The sequence below is a fragment of the Magallana gigas genome, chromosome 7 (genome assembly GCF_963853765.1).
Source record: "Magallana gigas chromosome 7, xbMagGiga1.1, whole genome shotgun sequence".
Taxonomy (NCBI): Eukaryota; Metazoa; Mollusca; class Bivalvia; order Ostreida; family Ostreidae; genus Magallana; species Magallana gigas.
Window position 1 is genome coordinate 35,103,378 of NC_088859.1, and position 17,004 is coordinate 35,120,381.

General features: G+C 32.9%; 1 protein-coding gene across 1 annotated transcript; it reads left to right on the forward strand.

Moving 5' to 3' along the window:
- The first annotated feature begins 553 nt into the window (after positions 1 to 553).
- LOC105335971 (COP9 signalosome complex subunit 4) lies at positions 554 to 16,698 on the forward strand. The gene is made up of 11 exons (XM_011440122.4): positions 554 to 711; positions 3,648 to 3,727; positions 5,050 to 5,201; positions 10,371 to 10,474; positions 11,239 to 11,389; positions 11,807 to 11,957; positions 13,071 to 13,155; positions 13,506 to 13,591; positions 14,807 to 14,922; positions 15,038 to 15,122; positions 15,873 to 16,698. Exons 1-11 carry the CDS (start codon positions 629 to 631, stop codon positions 16,010 to 16,012), a joined length of 1,233 nt encoding a protein of 410 aa, XP_011438424.1. The 5' UTR covers positions 554 to 628; the 3' UTR covers positions 16,013 to 16,698.
- The last annotated feature ends 306 nt before the right edge of the window (positions 16,699 to 17,004 follow it).

The window sequence follows — 17,004 nt, forward strand, 5'->3', positions numbered from 1 at the left end:
GGAGGGGGGGGGGGCTATAGACGCTATAGACTAATCCTCAGAAATCTAGACAAGAAAAAAAAGACTAATTCCCTAAATCATGAAAATCCTATTCCGTGGGGGTGGGGGGGGGGGTTAACCTATTGTTCCAAAATAATTCTTACCTACCACAACCCCCCCCCCCCCCCCCCCCCCCAAATCATCAAATTCCTAATCCGTGGTGGAGGAGGGGGGAGGCTACGTACTATACCTATGACTCCAACTTCTCAATATTTCCTTTACTGCTCTTTTCAAGGTAGATTTAGGAACAATTATCTTTGCTACGAGAAAAAGTGGGGGGGGGGGGCTGAACTCTCTATGATGATGTTATGTTACAGTTAGGTCTAAATTTGCAAAAAAAGTGGAGGGGGGGCTAACCCCCCCCCCCCCCCCCCCCTGGTTCCGACGCCTATGTACAAGATATTTACATAGAGAGAAACTTTTTTTTCATAACCAAAGCTCTTGCAGTGATCGCCTTATTCTGCCGTTTACCGCGATTTTAATTTGCAAATAATTTTTAAAAGAAAAAATTACAAATATCATGCCTAACGCTGTGTAAAAGAGAATTTTGCTCGACATAATTTGGAACGATTGCTTTCATGTATGAAAAATGGCCGGAAACGTTCGCCAGCAACTGTCGCAACTAGCAAGTTTATCTCACTCCGGTGGGTCTCACAGAGATGTTACGGAGAAGTAAGTGACTTTTATTCTCACAACTCTTCAATCAAAACTGTGTCACGATTGTTATCAATGGATGACTTTAAGTAATATATGTATATGGTTTTTAATTTACTACATAGCAGAGGAAATTCGAACAAGTATTTGATATCTATCCAAACACACAGGTTCATTCAGTCATTGAATCTATAACACCCATCCTTCAGAAGCAGGAAACATTAAATTAAGTCGTATTTTTTGCAACCGTTTGAATATCTGCAGAAAGTGGAAACTGCAAAACCCTTTTCAGATGGTTGTCAGAATCAAATACCAACATTGTTGGCAACAGGTCCTTTCTCGCCAATGCATTGTTATCATTTTATCAACACATTAAATTATTTATGAAAAATGATGTATAACCCACTGGCGAGAAATGGAATTGTGCGAGAACTGGTCAAATGCCAGTATATTTGTACTTTTTGTATTATACAGTCGTTTTACAGGTGTAACGAACCAGTATGCGGTTTCGTCGTGCATGCGACTATTATTATCAAGATTCCAAATGTTTTTATTTTTTGTTTAAATCACGTTTCTTTGTCCTTCTAAAATGTAGTATCAAACTTCCGAAAAAATAAAGGATGAATTACGGAGATAGTAATTTCAACACCCCCTCCATTTTCCTAGTTTCGAATACACTTTCCAGTATCGAATCAAGCGCCCTCTATCACTTCTGACCGAATATTTTGGGGCGGATTAATTTCAAAAATGCACTAGAGGTACATGTCAATAGACTTATTAATGAAGAAGGAAAAATAATTGTGGAAATATGTTATTTAAACAAATAATATGATCGTTATTTTTATCGTACCGTTTTCCCGTCAAATTGAAACTGGGCTTGAACAGTTTTCATTTTGCATTACTTTATGAAATTGAACATTCATGAAAACACTTTATAATAGTAATTAATGATAAGTAGTTGCCATTTGCCTTTGTTTTGCCCATATATCTATCAATATATCCAGTCAAATAATACTTCTGTCGCAATGAACCGACACTAGGAAAACTACACATGGTTCTATCTGAAGTCGTAATTTCATTCAAAGCTCAATTATTATTTGATATGATGCATAATCTCATTAAATGGATTACAATTACTAATTATCCACTAAAAAGGGTTCAATAACAAACTTATTTTTCATAGTTAGGTTTAATTGTTTTCACACTTTCGTTTTCTCTGCCTTGCACTTCCGGCAGTTCATATCTGGGTCACCTTTAATTTGTAAATAATACGGTAAATAATCGTGCAAATGTCAAACAACTCCACACACTGATAGAATATTTATTTCTGTATTATAATTACCTAGCTTGGATTTTTTAAAACCTTAACTTCGTTTTTCACCAATAATTTTTCTAAAAATTATTCGATACTGGCAAATATTCGTTACCGGTAAAACGACTGTATAATTAAAATATATGATCTTTTATGCCTTGAGTGGATTTTGCTTTGAAATTTTAGTTGTGTTTTAACAATTCAAGAGTTTTCTCGGTTTGTTTTGACTGTCACCTATATATAATAGAAAATAAGGAGTCCTGTTTGTAGGAAAAATAACATAATTTCAAAAAAAAAAATGATAAATTTTTAAGGCCAAAAAAAAATATGTGTGTTTCCTATTTCATCAAATTTTAAAATAGGGTAGGTAGGTCGGTTTTTTTTTTTTGTTTTTTTTTAAAATGAGCTTTTAAGTTTTCCCCTTTTCTAGCATATGATTTTTCTATACAATAAGAAAATGTATTTTACAGGTGGAACAATCGTGGATAGTGACAACTGTTACAGAATTAAAGCTTTCTCAAATCTAAGGTTAATTTGGAATGTATACGAAGATTTTATTTTCATGTAAATAGAAAATTTAAATATGACAGCCACTCTAAATTAACAGAGTATAATACTCATTACCATAAACATATTATATATTAGTTATTAGTTCTATTTTTCCTGGTCAACTGACATAACAGTAAACATTAATATTGTAACTGTAAGTGTTGAATTCAGAAACAGAGGAAATTCTGGTTGATCAGACGAGAGCCTTAGAATTAAATCTTTTCAATAATTTAAAAAAAAAAATGAATACATAATTAATGGTTTAAGACTAATTTTAAAAATTTCATTTGCAATTGAACTGCAGCATTTTAATATCATATTTATAATGTGAATGATTGTTGGGCCTATTCAAAGACTTACTATGTCTGCAGTCTCCACACCCAGAAATAAAAAAAAATTGCCCCTGCTTTTTTCTTGTACATCTTTATATTAATTTATAACACTTCACTGTCCTATGAAACTATTTATTGCATTGATAATTTAGCTAAAATAAACAAGGATAACTTTCATCCATGCTGTCAATCTGCACTTAGAAATCTTTAAAACGCTTTGATAAGTGGTGTTTTCTATTGAATTGTTACAAGCGTTTTTTAACTCTGATTTGTAAAGACTCTATTGTTTAAACCAATTACCCAATTACGGTTGGTAATCTGGATTTGGAATAAAAATGTTAGGGTCGGCGCATAAAAAAAAGGGTCAGTCGGGAAACCAGAAACACACATTTTTTTTTTGGCCTAACAGAAAAAATATTATTATACCTCAATATGATTATTCTACATAACGCGACATCTGATTGGTTCTAGACAATCACGTGCTAGGGCCAAAAAACTTCATACTTCCCTGTCATTGTCATTGTTGTAAACTTTTCACATTTTCATCTTCTTCTCAATAATTTTGAAACATTCGTGAAAAAGGCTGCAATGCTAACTTTTTTGGGTTCTAAATCTACCTATTTTTCACCACTGAAGGTTAAGATGTATGAAATTAGATTCATGCAGGAAATTGCAAATAATCATTGTATTTCCACTTCAAAAGAATAAATTTTATTCAAAATATGATGTGGCCTCATTCCTCAGACTCTCTTGATTTACAGATACAAAGGGATACTGGAGACCATTCTGAAGACAGGTGGCAATGAGATGGTACCAAGTTTACAAGCCTTTGTGGAAGCATGTATGTATTTATTATTATAGAGTACAATGAGAGGGAGTGGAAGAGATAGAAAATTTGGTTTCTGTCGTTCTCTCTCTCTCTCTCTCTCTCTCTCTCTCTCTCTCTCTCTCTCTCTCTCTCTCTCTCTCTCTCTCTCTCTCTCTCTCTCTCTCTCTCTCTCATTAATAGTTTTGTTGACAATTAATGGAAAGACAAAAATTCATTCAATATTTATATGTAAAATGTTTTGTGCTTCACTGTTCGCAACATATAATTGTCCGAGATTTATAGTTATTAAATCATATTTAACTGGGTTTTCCAAAGAAAAATCCTGTTATTGAAATCGTAAAAATGGCGGGAGGGTGGGCAGGCAGCTGCCAAAAGGGTACCCCTATTGTACAGATAACTCCTCCTACAGTTTTCAAGTTACCCTAATAGGAAGTTGTTTTTTAGCAGACCAGTTGTAAATAAATTAGAGATGTGCTTATAACTTGGATTTTGATTTTTGCTAGTAGTTAAAAATTTTTTTAAAACCATAGCTGTTGAACTTTTTTTGCATTATATTTCATATAGGTAACCCTATTTTACAGATAACTCTGCCTAAAGTTTTGAAGATAGGAAGTTGTTGTTTTGCAGATCAATTCAGGCAAATAGCATCGTTTTTTGAAAGGGGGGAGGGGGGCAGTCTCATCCAAAAATTATTGACAAGAAAAAGAAAAGAACGGAAGATTTATTTGATTCATGCGAGTTTTGAAGGTAGCAATCATTGGAGAAAAAATTTGCGTAACCCACGTTAGCCTGTTATGTATATTTTCTGCAAAAATTGAGTACAATCAATTTCATTAAGAAATAGAGGGTATCATACTTGGTGGATGTAAATATAATATTTTAAAAGAAAGTATAGAAACAATGATAATACTGCAGTAGATCATAATCTAACGCAAGGATTTAATACATGTATTCACATAAAATCGCAAGAAGCAAGCCTCATGGACTTTTAAATTTTGCTTTTATTTTTTTGGACAGATTTGAACTATTTAAAATTAGAATAAAAAATGGTGCTTGCAATTTAATATTCTCGTGATTTGAAACAGTGGAATCGCGAAATTAAGTACTCGCCTAAAATAAGTACCAGTAATAAACAGTATACTACATGTATTAAATGAAAATGAGATGTCAATTTTATACCAGTAATTACTAAGGTAAACATAAAATCTTCATTTGTGTAAAATATTATGCGTAGATTTAAGTAACTACCAGTAGTAGATAGAATTTCTCTAGTATTTTTAAGGCTTGAAGTTAGTTAGCTCTTTTCTAAAGACTGAAATTATGTCACTTTTCAGTGGTGAATGAGAATGTCAGCCTTGTGATTTCCCGCCAGTTGTTGTCAGATTTCTGTGCCCACCTTCCTAATCTAGAGGACTCTGTAGCCAAACAAGTGGCACATTTTACTTTGGAAAAAGTTCACACTAGAGTCATCTCCTTTGAGGAGCAGGTATGCATTTCATGGTGTTAGTTGCTCAGTGACATTTACTGATTTAGTAGTATAATGTTATTTCTTGTCATCAATAAGTTCCATACTGGTTTTAAACAGTTGAATGGCATGCATTCCTTAATTATGGGAGAATAAAAACCTAAGACAATAGTATCTAAGCTTTTCTGATCAGAGTATGTCAATTGTTATGGTTAACATAGTGAACATTTAACATTTTTAGCTCACCGAGACGAAGTCAGGGGGAGCTTATGCTATACCCTCGGCGTCGGCGTCGGCGTCCGGACGTGGTAAAGTTTTTGTTGCAGGTCCTGTATCTAAGCTATTACTTGTCCTATCTTCACCAAACTTGCATGGATGATGCATCTGGACCTACTTATGGACTTGAAAGACTTGGATGCTGAATCTGAGTCCTAAATTTCAGATGCTGGAGGAGGTTAAAGTTGTTGGACCAGGTTAAAGTTTTTGTTGCAGGTGCCCTTTGATAGCAATATCTAAGTTACTGCAGGTCCGTACTTTACCAAACTTGCATGGATGGTGTGTCTTATGATACTGATGCACCAGACAGGCTTGAGTGCTGAATCTGAGCTATAGGTTTCGGATGCTGGAGGAGATTAAAGTTGTTGGAGCAGGTTAAAGTTTTTGTTGCAGGTGCCCTTTGATAGCAGTATCTAAGTTACTGCTGGTCTGTACTTCACCAAACTTGCATGGATGGTGCGTCTTATGATACTGATGCACCAGGCAGGCTTGGGTGCTGAATCTGAGCTATAGGTTACAGATGCTGAAGGAGGTTAAGGTTTTTAGAGCTGGTTAAAGTTTTTGTTGCAGGTGCCCTCTGATGATTATATCTTAGTTACTACTTGTCCTAACTTCACCAGACTTCCATGGATGGTGCGTCTTATGATACTGATGCACCAGACAGGCTTGAATGCTGAATCTGAGCCATAGGTTTCGGATGCTGGAGGAGGTTAAGGTTTTTAGAGCTGAATAAAGTTTTTGAAACAGGTGCCCTCTGATGATTATATCTTAGTTATTACTTGTCCTAACTTCACCAGACTTCCATGGATGGTGCGTCTAATGATACTGATGCACCTGACAGGCTTGAATGCTGAGTCTGAGCCATAGGTCTCAGATGCTGGATATGGTTAAGTTTTTTGGAACAGGTCACATGTTTAATAGATAATAGTACTATTTCAAACTTGCATAGTTGACTAAACTGTAATATGAATGAATCACAGAGGAAGCTTCAGATGCAGAGCTTGATCTCCATTATCAAGGATGCTAAAAAATATATCTTATTTATTACAGGTCCTAACTTCACCAAACTTGAATGGATGGTGTGTCTTATGATACAGATGCACCTGACAGGCATGGATGTTGAATCTGAGCCAAAGGTTGCGGATGCTGGAGCAGGTTAAGGTTTTAATTGCTAGTGCCCTCTGATGATGATATCTTAGTTATTACTGGTCTGAACTTCACCAAACTTGCATGGAGATGCGTCTCATGTATACTGATGCACCTGACAGGCTTGAATGCTGAATCTGAGCCATAGGTTTCGGATGCTGGATGAGGTTTGGTTTTTTTGGAACAGGTCACATGTTTTATAGATGATAGCTTGCATAGTTGATTTAACTAGATTTGAAATGAAATGCAGAGGTTGCTTCAGATGCAGAGCCTGATCTCCATTATCAAGGATGCTAAAGAAATCTCCTACCTCACTCAAACCTGCTCGATAGATAGATGTGTTTGTTGATAAATAATATAACATGATTCCTATGATATAGTATTGTATGGTATGAAACAATATTGTTTAATATGATACAATATAATATCATATGTAATATTATAAAAAGTTATATGATAAGATATGATATTGTATCAATTTTTTTGATATTTCATGTTATGATATTGTATCATGATATTGTTATGTATAGTATTGTTTATTATGATACAATATTGTATAATATTATATTGTATTATTAATTTTTTATTTTATCACATGATATTATTACATAAGATATTGCAAAATATAATATTGTATCCTATGATACAATATTGTATATTCTATAATATTGTATCATACGATATTGTATAATATGATATTAGTTTCTGTAATATAGAATTATATCACATGAAATGTATAATATGATACTGTAATATTATATAATATCGTATCATACAATATTGTATAAAATGATATTGGTTTATGATATGATATATTTTCACATCACATGAAATTGTATTGTATGATATTGTAAAGTATATTATTGTATCATATGATACAATATGTATAATATAATATTGTATTATATAATATTTTACTTTATCACATAATATTGTATCATTTGATATGATACAATGTTGTATCAAATTATATTGCATCATATGATACAATATCATATTATGTATCAAAAATGATACAGTATCATACATTTTCATACTAAATTATACAATATAATATCATATGTTTCAATGTTATGATGTATTATGTAATATGATATTGTAATATAATACTATATTGTTTTATTTATCATAATATTGTATTATGTACAATAACGTATAACACAATACAATGTCATATCATACGTTACTATATAAATAGTGCCTGTTTGGGAGGGTAACAGTTGAAATTGACACCCCGAGAAAACCATTGTCAACCGACGCGAAGCGGAGGTTGACAATGGTTTTCGAGGGGTGTCAATTTCAACTGTTATCCTCCCAAACAGGCACTATTTATTTTGTTATACTGAATGTCTTTTTTTAAATTTTTAAGAAAATTTTACTGCTTTTATATAGGAATAACGTGAATTCTACAGCGAACTGTACGCGCATAATTTTCGCGCATGTAACATTTTTTAATGTTACCCGTTGCCAAGTGCGTTGCTAACGCTGAGGGTAATAGTAAATATTATTAACTGCGTCTTAACCAATCAGATTTCAGTATTTAACATGAAAGTATAACAAAATATCATATCTCATCATTGTTTATTGTGGTATTTAATTGATTTATATGATATATGTTGTAGATATGATAGGATGCAATATTTAATTTTATATTTTTGTATTGATTAACATATGAACATATGATTATCATACAATTTTTTAACAGATGATATAGGATATTGTGTCAAAACAGAATCCATGAATATCCAACATAAAGTATGATTTTCATTTAATATGATAAAGGTGGTCTCATAAAGGTGAAGTCTCATAAGGGTGATGTCTCGTCTCGGTGAGCTTTGTAATCTGTGATTACCTATGTTTATGTTCTCCTGAACCATTGGCCCAGATGGTCATTTATCAATTTTAATCAAACTTGATACAATTCGTGAAGGGTATATCATATTGAGGGACTTGCGCTCTTTAAAGTGGGATATTTTGTTTACTTAAACATGAAGTAGGTTGGACATATTTTTAAAAAATTATCTCAAGAACCACTGGGCCACAGAATCCAAAGTAATATCGAATCAAGCTTGTAGGAAGGGCTGAACCTCTTTCAAGGGAGGACAACTCAGAAATGATATGAATAGGGTGGTATGATAAAAAAAATTCTAAGTGATATTAATTAAGTCTTTTATATAAAAGCTTTATATTTTAGATTCAAGTTTGTTCAAATCATGACCTCCAGAGTCAGGATGGAAATAGCACGAATTTGAACTCACAGATCCTTTTAAATATGCATGTATAGTAAAGAATACCATTAAAGTGAACTCGTGAAAGAAGATTGGGGTGGGGGGGGGGGGGGGGGGGTAGATAGTGCAAATGCCCATTTGGTTTAGTCATTAAATACAATTTCAAATTATTTTATTTATTTCCAATCAAAACTATTGATGAATGTTATGATACAAGTTTGCAAAATCAAAATTTATAACTATATTCAGCTTTGAACATTTTAACAAACGACCAAAAAAAAAATATTGCCTTATGTTTTGGTTTGTTTGAACCCACAACCTAAAAAGCCTAGTTTTCTAAGGTTACTTAATGTCTGGTTCCCTAACCGTTAAGCTATTTCAGTCACAAAGTTTGTGGTTTAAATGCTACATATGATTTTGACCATGAATTTATAGACTTATATTTCTAAAAAGTTCAATTTTTGGGATACAAAATGATATTTTTAATGTATTATGGGTCATCTCCCCACATTTTCGTTGAATGAAATCAGTTTGTTTTCCATCAGAATTTTTTTTTGTATCTCCCAATGTAGGGATTTGAATCTAGGGTGGGGCCAAAACACTCATATAGTGTATAGGGTACTTATTTAGACTATGACATAAATATGGAGCACAGACCCACTCTATAAAAGAAAAGGCATGAAAGATAATTATAATCAAAGTACTGAAGAACTGGCGGGAGTTGATTTTATCGATGTTTATTTATTTTAAAATTAATGATATGTTATTTTGCATGACAAGTACATCTATACGTAGTTTCTAATTTGAATTACGCATATTTTTATAATATGAATTTTTCGACTAGAATGTCGAGAAACCTCCATATGAATCATGTTAAATAATATTTAAAGATTAAATTAATTCAATCAAACTATGTATCAGTGGTTGAAATATTTCTCGAAAATTGTATGGATCCAAGCAATATTGAACTCTAGTCTCGTTCAACCAAACGCTCGGCTGACACCGTAAATCTCCGACAAGGGTTTATGGAGACAGCCGAGCGTCGAGTTGAACGAGACTATATTGAACTTTGGCGTTTCACTGTTTCACTTTCGGTTTGTCCGAGTGGCTGCATAGGAGAGTTGATTAAAAATCAACTCCCAAAAAATGACACAATTTGGATGTTTCGATATGGATATGCTAGTTTAAATCAACATTATTCCAAACATTGAACATTTTAAAGGTATACATTGTTTTGAATTATTTTGAAAAAAGTTATCAGTGTTGTTGATATTCTAATTTTTTAGTATATTAACCATCCTTGTTTTGGCATTTTACACGTCTTATCCATCCATCTTCTTTATTTGGAAGCAGGCTTATATAAAAAAGTTAAAAGTTTGTTATACCATAACCAACTTGGTTGAGAGAGGGGTCCACAAAATGTTTTTTGGGAAACTCTGAATCTATTTGGCTGCTTGGGTAAAAAGTAGGCCAGGTTTGACATTTTTGCATAGGTTGTGTTATGTACTCAAAGTCCTATTGTTTATGATATAAATTACAGGTTGCAGCAATCAGGCAACATTTAGCAGACATTTATGAGAGGCAATGCAGTTGGCGTGAAGCTGCCAATGTGTTAGTGGGAATACCTTTGGAAACTGGACAAAAGTAAGCTCTATAGTTACTCTCCTCTAGTAAACGTCATTAGGTCCCTACACTCCAAGTAATATCCCAATTTAACTCCTACACAACTGTAATTATACCCTTGCAAGCGAAGTTTAGGGGGTCAAAATTTATGTCCAGTCCATATCTTTATTATTGAGAAACATTGGAAATTCTTATTTAACACAAAAATTGCTTATGACCTGTATGTATGTCATGTCCTTGACCCAAGGTCATTTGGGCAATGATCTTTTTTGTGTAGAAACATTGACATTCTTAATTCACACAAAGATTGCTTATGACCTGAGGGTGTGTCATGACCTTGACCCAAGGTCATTCGGGCAAGTTCAAATTCATTGTAATTCCTGCCTGTGGCATGTCTTGTATGAATAGAAATGATTAGAAGATAATATTTGACACAAAGCTTGCTTGTGTAAGGTGAAATGAAATTAATTGTTAGATTCTCATCACCGCCTGCCCCTCTGAAAAAAGAGCAGTTTTATTAGAAAATGGATGGTTAAATAGATAGCATCCATCATTTATATAATAGAAAAATACTTGACTTATGATTTTCTCTTAGTGGTGGGTATCTTTTGTGAGTTTGCTCACAGTACCTCTAGTTTCAACCAGTACATTCTTACCTTATGGACATGAATACAGATACATTTATTCTTAAAATTATGAATCACACGCTTGAATATCATAGAAGAAAAAAAGCCTATTACAGGGTATTTACATCTTTAATGATAAATTTCTGCTTTCCTGTACAGACAATATCCCACAGACTACAAGCTTGAGACATACCTGAAAATTGCCCGCCTGTATTTGGAGGAGGATCCTGTACAGGCAGAGGCTTACATCAACAGAGCCTCTCTCCTCCAGGCGGACTCCAAAAACGAGGAGCTTCAGATCCACTATAAGGTTTGTACTGTATTACTTACAGGTATGGGCACGATTACTCAAAATTGTAATCGATTAATAATCGATTACATAGGGGAATTTATTATTATTTATCGATTACACTTATTTTTGTCCAGTAATTGATTATTGTACAATTCTATACATGAACGTAATACATGTATATTCATTGACAAATTTACTTGGAATTGTAGAGATTTATATTATCTCTGCACAATCAAATGTCTGTAATTAAAAAATAAGTGTGATTGCTGAATGGGAAAGTTAATTTGATATAAATAAAATTATCAATTATTGTATATATAAATGTATAGGTGACCCTTGGTGGCTCCTACATGCAACACAACCTTTTAAAATCATTGATTTCTAATATGTTTTCTCATAGTTTATTTCTAATTTTCTTTTTTGTTCCTTCTATAGGCATGTTATGCCAGAGTTTTGGACTACAGGAGAAAATTTATTGAGGCAGCGCAAAGATATAATGAACTCTCATACAAGACAATAGTCGCTGAAGAGGAAAGAATGCAGGCACTCAAAAATGCTCTTATCTGTACAGTATTGGCATCTGCTGGTAAGTCCTATAAATCTCTTGCCTGTCACAAAGAAATGGTTAGTTTGACGCGTTGGTTTTAATAATTGGATGAAGTTACACATTCATTGTTAACTGTCATGGAATCAATACACATAGTATTCAGTAAATTTTCAGCATTGTAATCTTGGTGATGGAAGTATTAAGCTTTTATAAATTCTCAGTCCATAACTTTACTTATGGTCAAGACAAAAAAAAAAATTGATGTTGAACAAAAGTCTTAATTGGTTCAGACCAAGGTAAGTTAAGGAAAGTGTTAGACAATTTTACTTGGTTGTTTGACATTTACATTATGCAAATACAAAATGTTATGTGTAGGCAGTACTGTATATTCCTTATTTTACTCGAGAACTTAATTCCATGATTCCCACATTTTGTATGAAATGGCGAAAATATAAAATTGTGAACATGGAACTTTATCCTATTATCTTATAGTTCTCAACTCTCAAGGGGAAAAAAAGAGCAAGATTTTTAAGTCTTTGAGGGTTGCTTCTCGTGATTTTACTTAATTATTTGCATTTCTTAAGGAATCTACAGTATTCAGTTAAAGCAATATGAGCTGTATTTTTAAGAGTTTTATTTTGCTACAAAAACCTGCTAGTATGATAAGTCTGCCTGTAACTGAAACTTTTGTGATAAATAAGATTTGTAAAAATCATTAATTTTTGTCAGGAGAAAGATTTCATTTATATGGAATATATAGCTGATCAATTTTTGTACAGGACGACAATAATTCAATTTTGCTTCAATTAAGGCTCCTTAATGGCTTTTCCCACAAAAACAGAGCTCACAGAAATTTAAAAACCATGATATTTTTTGTCATTTTAGTAGAAAAGAACATTTTCTTTAAATAAAAAAATTTCAACATGAAAATTGCAGCTCATATTGCTTTAATTAATCTGCACAATTTTCATTATTAGTATTCATTGTGTGCCTTTATAATTAACAGTACATGTACCGGTACATGCAAAAGTGCTAGCAGTGAGAATGTTTGTTGGCCCTCGGACTTAAAAAAATTTCAGATGTTTTTCAGTTATTGAACTTAGTACAATAAAGGTGTTGTGATATGGCCTATAGTATCATTTGATTTTGCAGGACAGCAAAGATCAAGAATGTTGGCCACACTCTTCAAAGATGAGCGATGTACACAGCTGCCTGCTTATAATATCTTGGAAAAAATGTAAGCTTCAAGTTTCACCAACCTTTTGTACACTTATGTAACATTTTGCTTTACTGATAAGAGTGATGAATATTGAATAAAAAAATTTTAAAAAAATAAAAAATACAGATGAAGTTTGCGAAGATTAACCTAAAAAAAATTGGCAAAAGCAGGATAGTATGCTGGTATGAGTAATCTTTCTTGTCGTTGGCATAATTCCATGGTATCATCTGAAGTTTTCAATGTGATTGGACATTGGTATCATGAATTTATGAAATGTTGCCAATAAACTCATAAGTTGAAATTGGATGGATTCATCATACAACCGTTTGTTTCCAACTATGATTAACACTGACTCTATTTTGCTGCAGGTATTTAGACCGTATAATCCGCAGCAGTGATCTACAGGAGTTTGCTGCTCTGCTTCAGCCTCACCAGAAAGCTGTAACCTCTGATGGTATGTAACAGAATTGTATAGTTAAGTATTGTCCAGAATATGGCAAGATGTCCACACAGAATTTTGTGAAAAATGGTGTACTAAACTACACATACTGTTTTTTTTGTGTTTTTTTTTCAAATGATGGCCATCTGTGAATCATAACAAGCAAGGATAAATAGTGAACAGTGTCTGTTTGTCCATCTGACATCATTTGTTTGGAGCATATGTTTTCTCTTCTTGACCTTATCTGACTCGTACTTCACTTTAATAATGCTTGTGGGTAAATGTGTGCAGTAATCTTGAGGGTCAAGGTCATTGCAGACGTCTGTGAAAATCCCATTTTAGTATAGTCTTATACATTTTCCATAGGCGGTAATGTTAACATTAGGGTTCATAGCTCCCGCCCTAATTTTCGTTCAGCAACGAGGGACCTCTTGAATGAAAGCTCATCAAATTGTCTATTTCCTGTTAAAATTTCGTGGGGTGAAGTCAGATTCATTTTTCAGCAAAATGTGTCTGTGTTGAAAAACTCTGAAAATGAAAGTAAAAGTAGGGAATTTCACAGTTTTGGAAAGGGTGTACATCAAACAATTTCAATTCTTTTCTTTAAATGATAATTCAATTTTGACATTAACATTTCTTAGGTAAAGGGTTGAAATTGATTTTGTACAAGATTTCAAAGCAAAAGGTCAATGTCATTCATGTAGGTCTCTAAGATATGTGTGATTAAGCATTACAATATTTTACCCCTCTCCTTTGCCTAATTTTGTCCAAACTTTACCAAAACATTGCCTGTAGGTAAAGGGTTTGGAGCAACCTTGAATCAATTTTTATATCAAATGTCACGTTTATAGCTGTCCTTAATGTAATATCCTAGTCCGAATCTTATTTTTTCTCCTTCCTAAACTACATGTACATACATAGAGTACTCGTTTGATATCCAATTATCTATAGAATGTGCAATGATCTTGAACTAATCTTTTAAGTCAGAAATTAAAGTACTCTTAAATCTTATTATCTTAATGTTCTAAAATGAAGAGAGTTTCAATGATGTTCCAGATATTTTTGTTAAAAACACTTCTGTGGACCTCTGTTTAGGTTAGTCAATTCATGTGTTAATCTCAGGTGATCAATACAACCCACACACCTCTTGCATCCATTTTATGCGTGTTTTAACTACTAATTGGATGAAACTGACCATCAGATACTTTGACATCATTTCTTTGTTTTCAGGCTCTAGTATACTTGACAGAGCAGTGATTGAACATAATTTGTTATCTGCCAGTAAACTGTACAACAATATTTCCTTCGAAGAACTAGGATCATTATTAGAAATTCCATCTACCAAGGTATAATTCAGTAAACATTTGAAATGATTTTCAAACCTTACAGAGATAATTTTTTTATGTTAAGATAAAAGTGCAACCATTAATTCTTGAACTTCTTTTTCTTGAATGAATGTAGGCAGAGAAAATAGCTTCCCAGATGATTACAGAAGGAAGAATGCATGGCTGTATCGACCAAATTGATTCAATAGTGCATTTTGAAGGTAAGCGTTTCTTTAACTCCAGTACACTTTTAAAATTGTAGCTTTATTATTTTAGGAATGACTAATGTCATTATAAAGGTTGAATGACTGTTTTTATCAACAATGAAGAGTAAAAAAAATTAAATCATAAGCAATGAATTCAATATTTATTTGTTTTATACGATATAAAATGGTTTGGGGCAGTTTACGCTTTATAAACCGCAAAGCGGTTTATAAAAAAGCGTAAAGCGAGTAAAATGTCAGACGTATTGATATGTTTTTGACGTTAGTCTTACTATAACGTAGGCAACATTCTTGATACAATATAAAATAATTTTTTAGCCAATCAGAAAGCGCGTTACAACCAGAATTAAATTATTTTTGTTTGTTTTGACCATTTTTAAACAGGATATTTTTAAACGGCATTGGCCTATTTGTTTGATGTTGTCTAATTACTGTACAATAAACCAAGTTTTATTTGTGTGTGAAAAAATGTTAAGAAATTTTGAAAAACCTAGTGGTCACATATTTTTCCAACCTAAAACCAGTCCTGTGCTTATTTTCGTATTTGTTTGATATTGGGTCTATCCAAGTCAATGGGGTTATTGTTAACACTGCACTATTTTTTTAATAAGCAAATAAAAGGTGGTATTCTGTACAAAGTTTACACTTCTTTTTAACCCTGAAAATTTTTCTCTTTCCAAGCAAGTAAAAGTTGATTCACAGTACTGGGTTAACAGTATAACAGATAGATATTTGGTGTAATTTCAGCTCGAGAGGCTCTCCCTACCTGGGATAAACAGATTCAGAGTCTGTGTTTCCAAGTCAACCAGATCATTGAGAAGATCTCACAGTCAGCACCTGAATGGATGTTGAAAACCACAGAATCTCAGATGGCTGAGGGGCAATGAGGGACAACTACCTGAGGGTTGAGGGACAGCCTCTTAGTGGGGGGAGGGGTTGAAAGTGCTACAAGGAAGGGATGCTGACTATAACAGCGAAAAACTACATCATTTATGATGAGGGATTAAATGTGATGCCCGAACAGTTAATCCAAAAATGGAGCCAGCTGCAATATCTCATCATGAAGGGAATCAGTTTATTGCTAGTATTGATATACATGTACTTGTATTTGTATAACTTTGCTTGACTTACAGCCTAACATGTACAATTTTAATCAAATTTTGTTTTGTTTTGTTAGAATTAAAAATGTTTAAGTCACTAGATGTAACCATGATCCGATAAGTATGATGAATTTTTTGTTTTGATTGATTATAGCCCACAAAAAGAATTTTCCTATGATTTTAAGTTCATTAACTGACTCCTATGTATCTTGAATGTTATTATACATGTAATTGTTAAACTTAAATCCTTCTACCAGTACTATATTTATATTTATCCAATGGAGAAAAGAGGGACATGTTGACTTTAATTTTTTAACAGTTTTGTAACAAGCAAAATTACATACAACATTTTTAACAAAACTTTTGTTAAAAATATTGTGTCTTGCTTGAGATAAATGAAATGATTTATATTTAACATTGCAAACTCCAAAAATATTGCAAATTGTCGAAATAAAAATTCAAATATTACATGACTCCCCAATCTTCTTATTCAAATTCCATTTTGTTTTACATTACCATGGCTAGGAAACCTTCTTTTGAGATAGAAAGAACATTTGTTGTTGCACATATACATTTTTTTTACTATCTCATAGTCTGGTCCTAATCAGTTTTGCACACACAAAAATTACGGCATCCTAACATCCAGACATGTCTTAAACTTAGTAGAACTTGACACTCTTAATGAAGCATTTGGTCAGTTGCTTATATGTCATAGCTTGTTAAGAGCGTTACGGCTGTACTAGGTATTAATAGCACATGTCATTTCAAAACTGTAATAA

What these genes read in the sequence shown, in the direction of transcription:
- LOC105335971 (XM_011440122.4), top strand. Translation starts at nt 629, where the DNA reads ATGGCCGGAAACGTTCGCCAGCAACTGTCGCAACTAGCAAGTTTATCT. An exon ending in TCATCTCCTTTGAGGAGCAG is followed by an intron (nt 5,202 to 10,370) that starts GTATGCATTTCA and finishes TATAAATTACAG; the next exon opens with GTTGCAGCAATCAGGCAACA. An exon ending in TATAATATCTTGGAAAAAAT is followed by an intron (nt 13,156 to 13,505) that starts GTAAGCTTCAAG and finishes ATTTTGCTGCAG; the next exon opens with GTATTTAGACCGTATAATCC.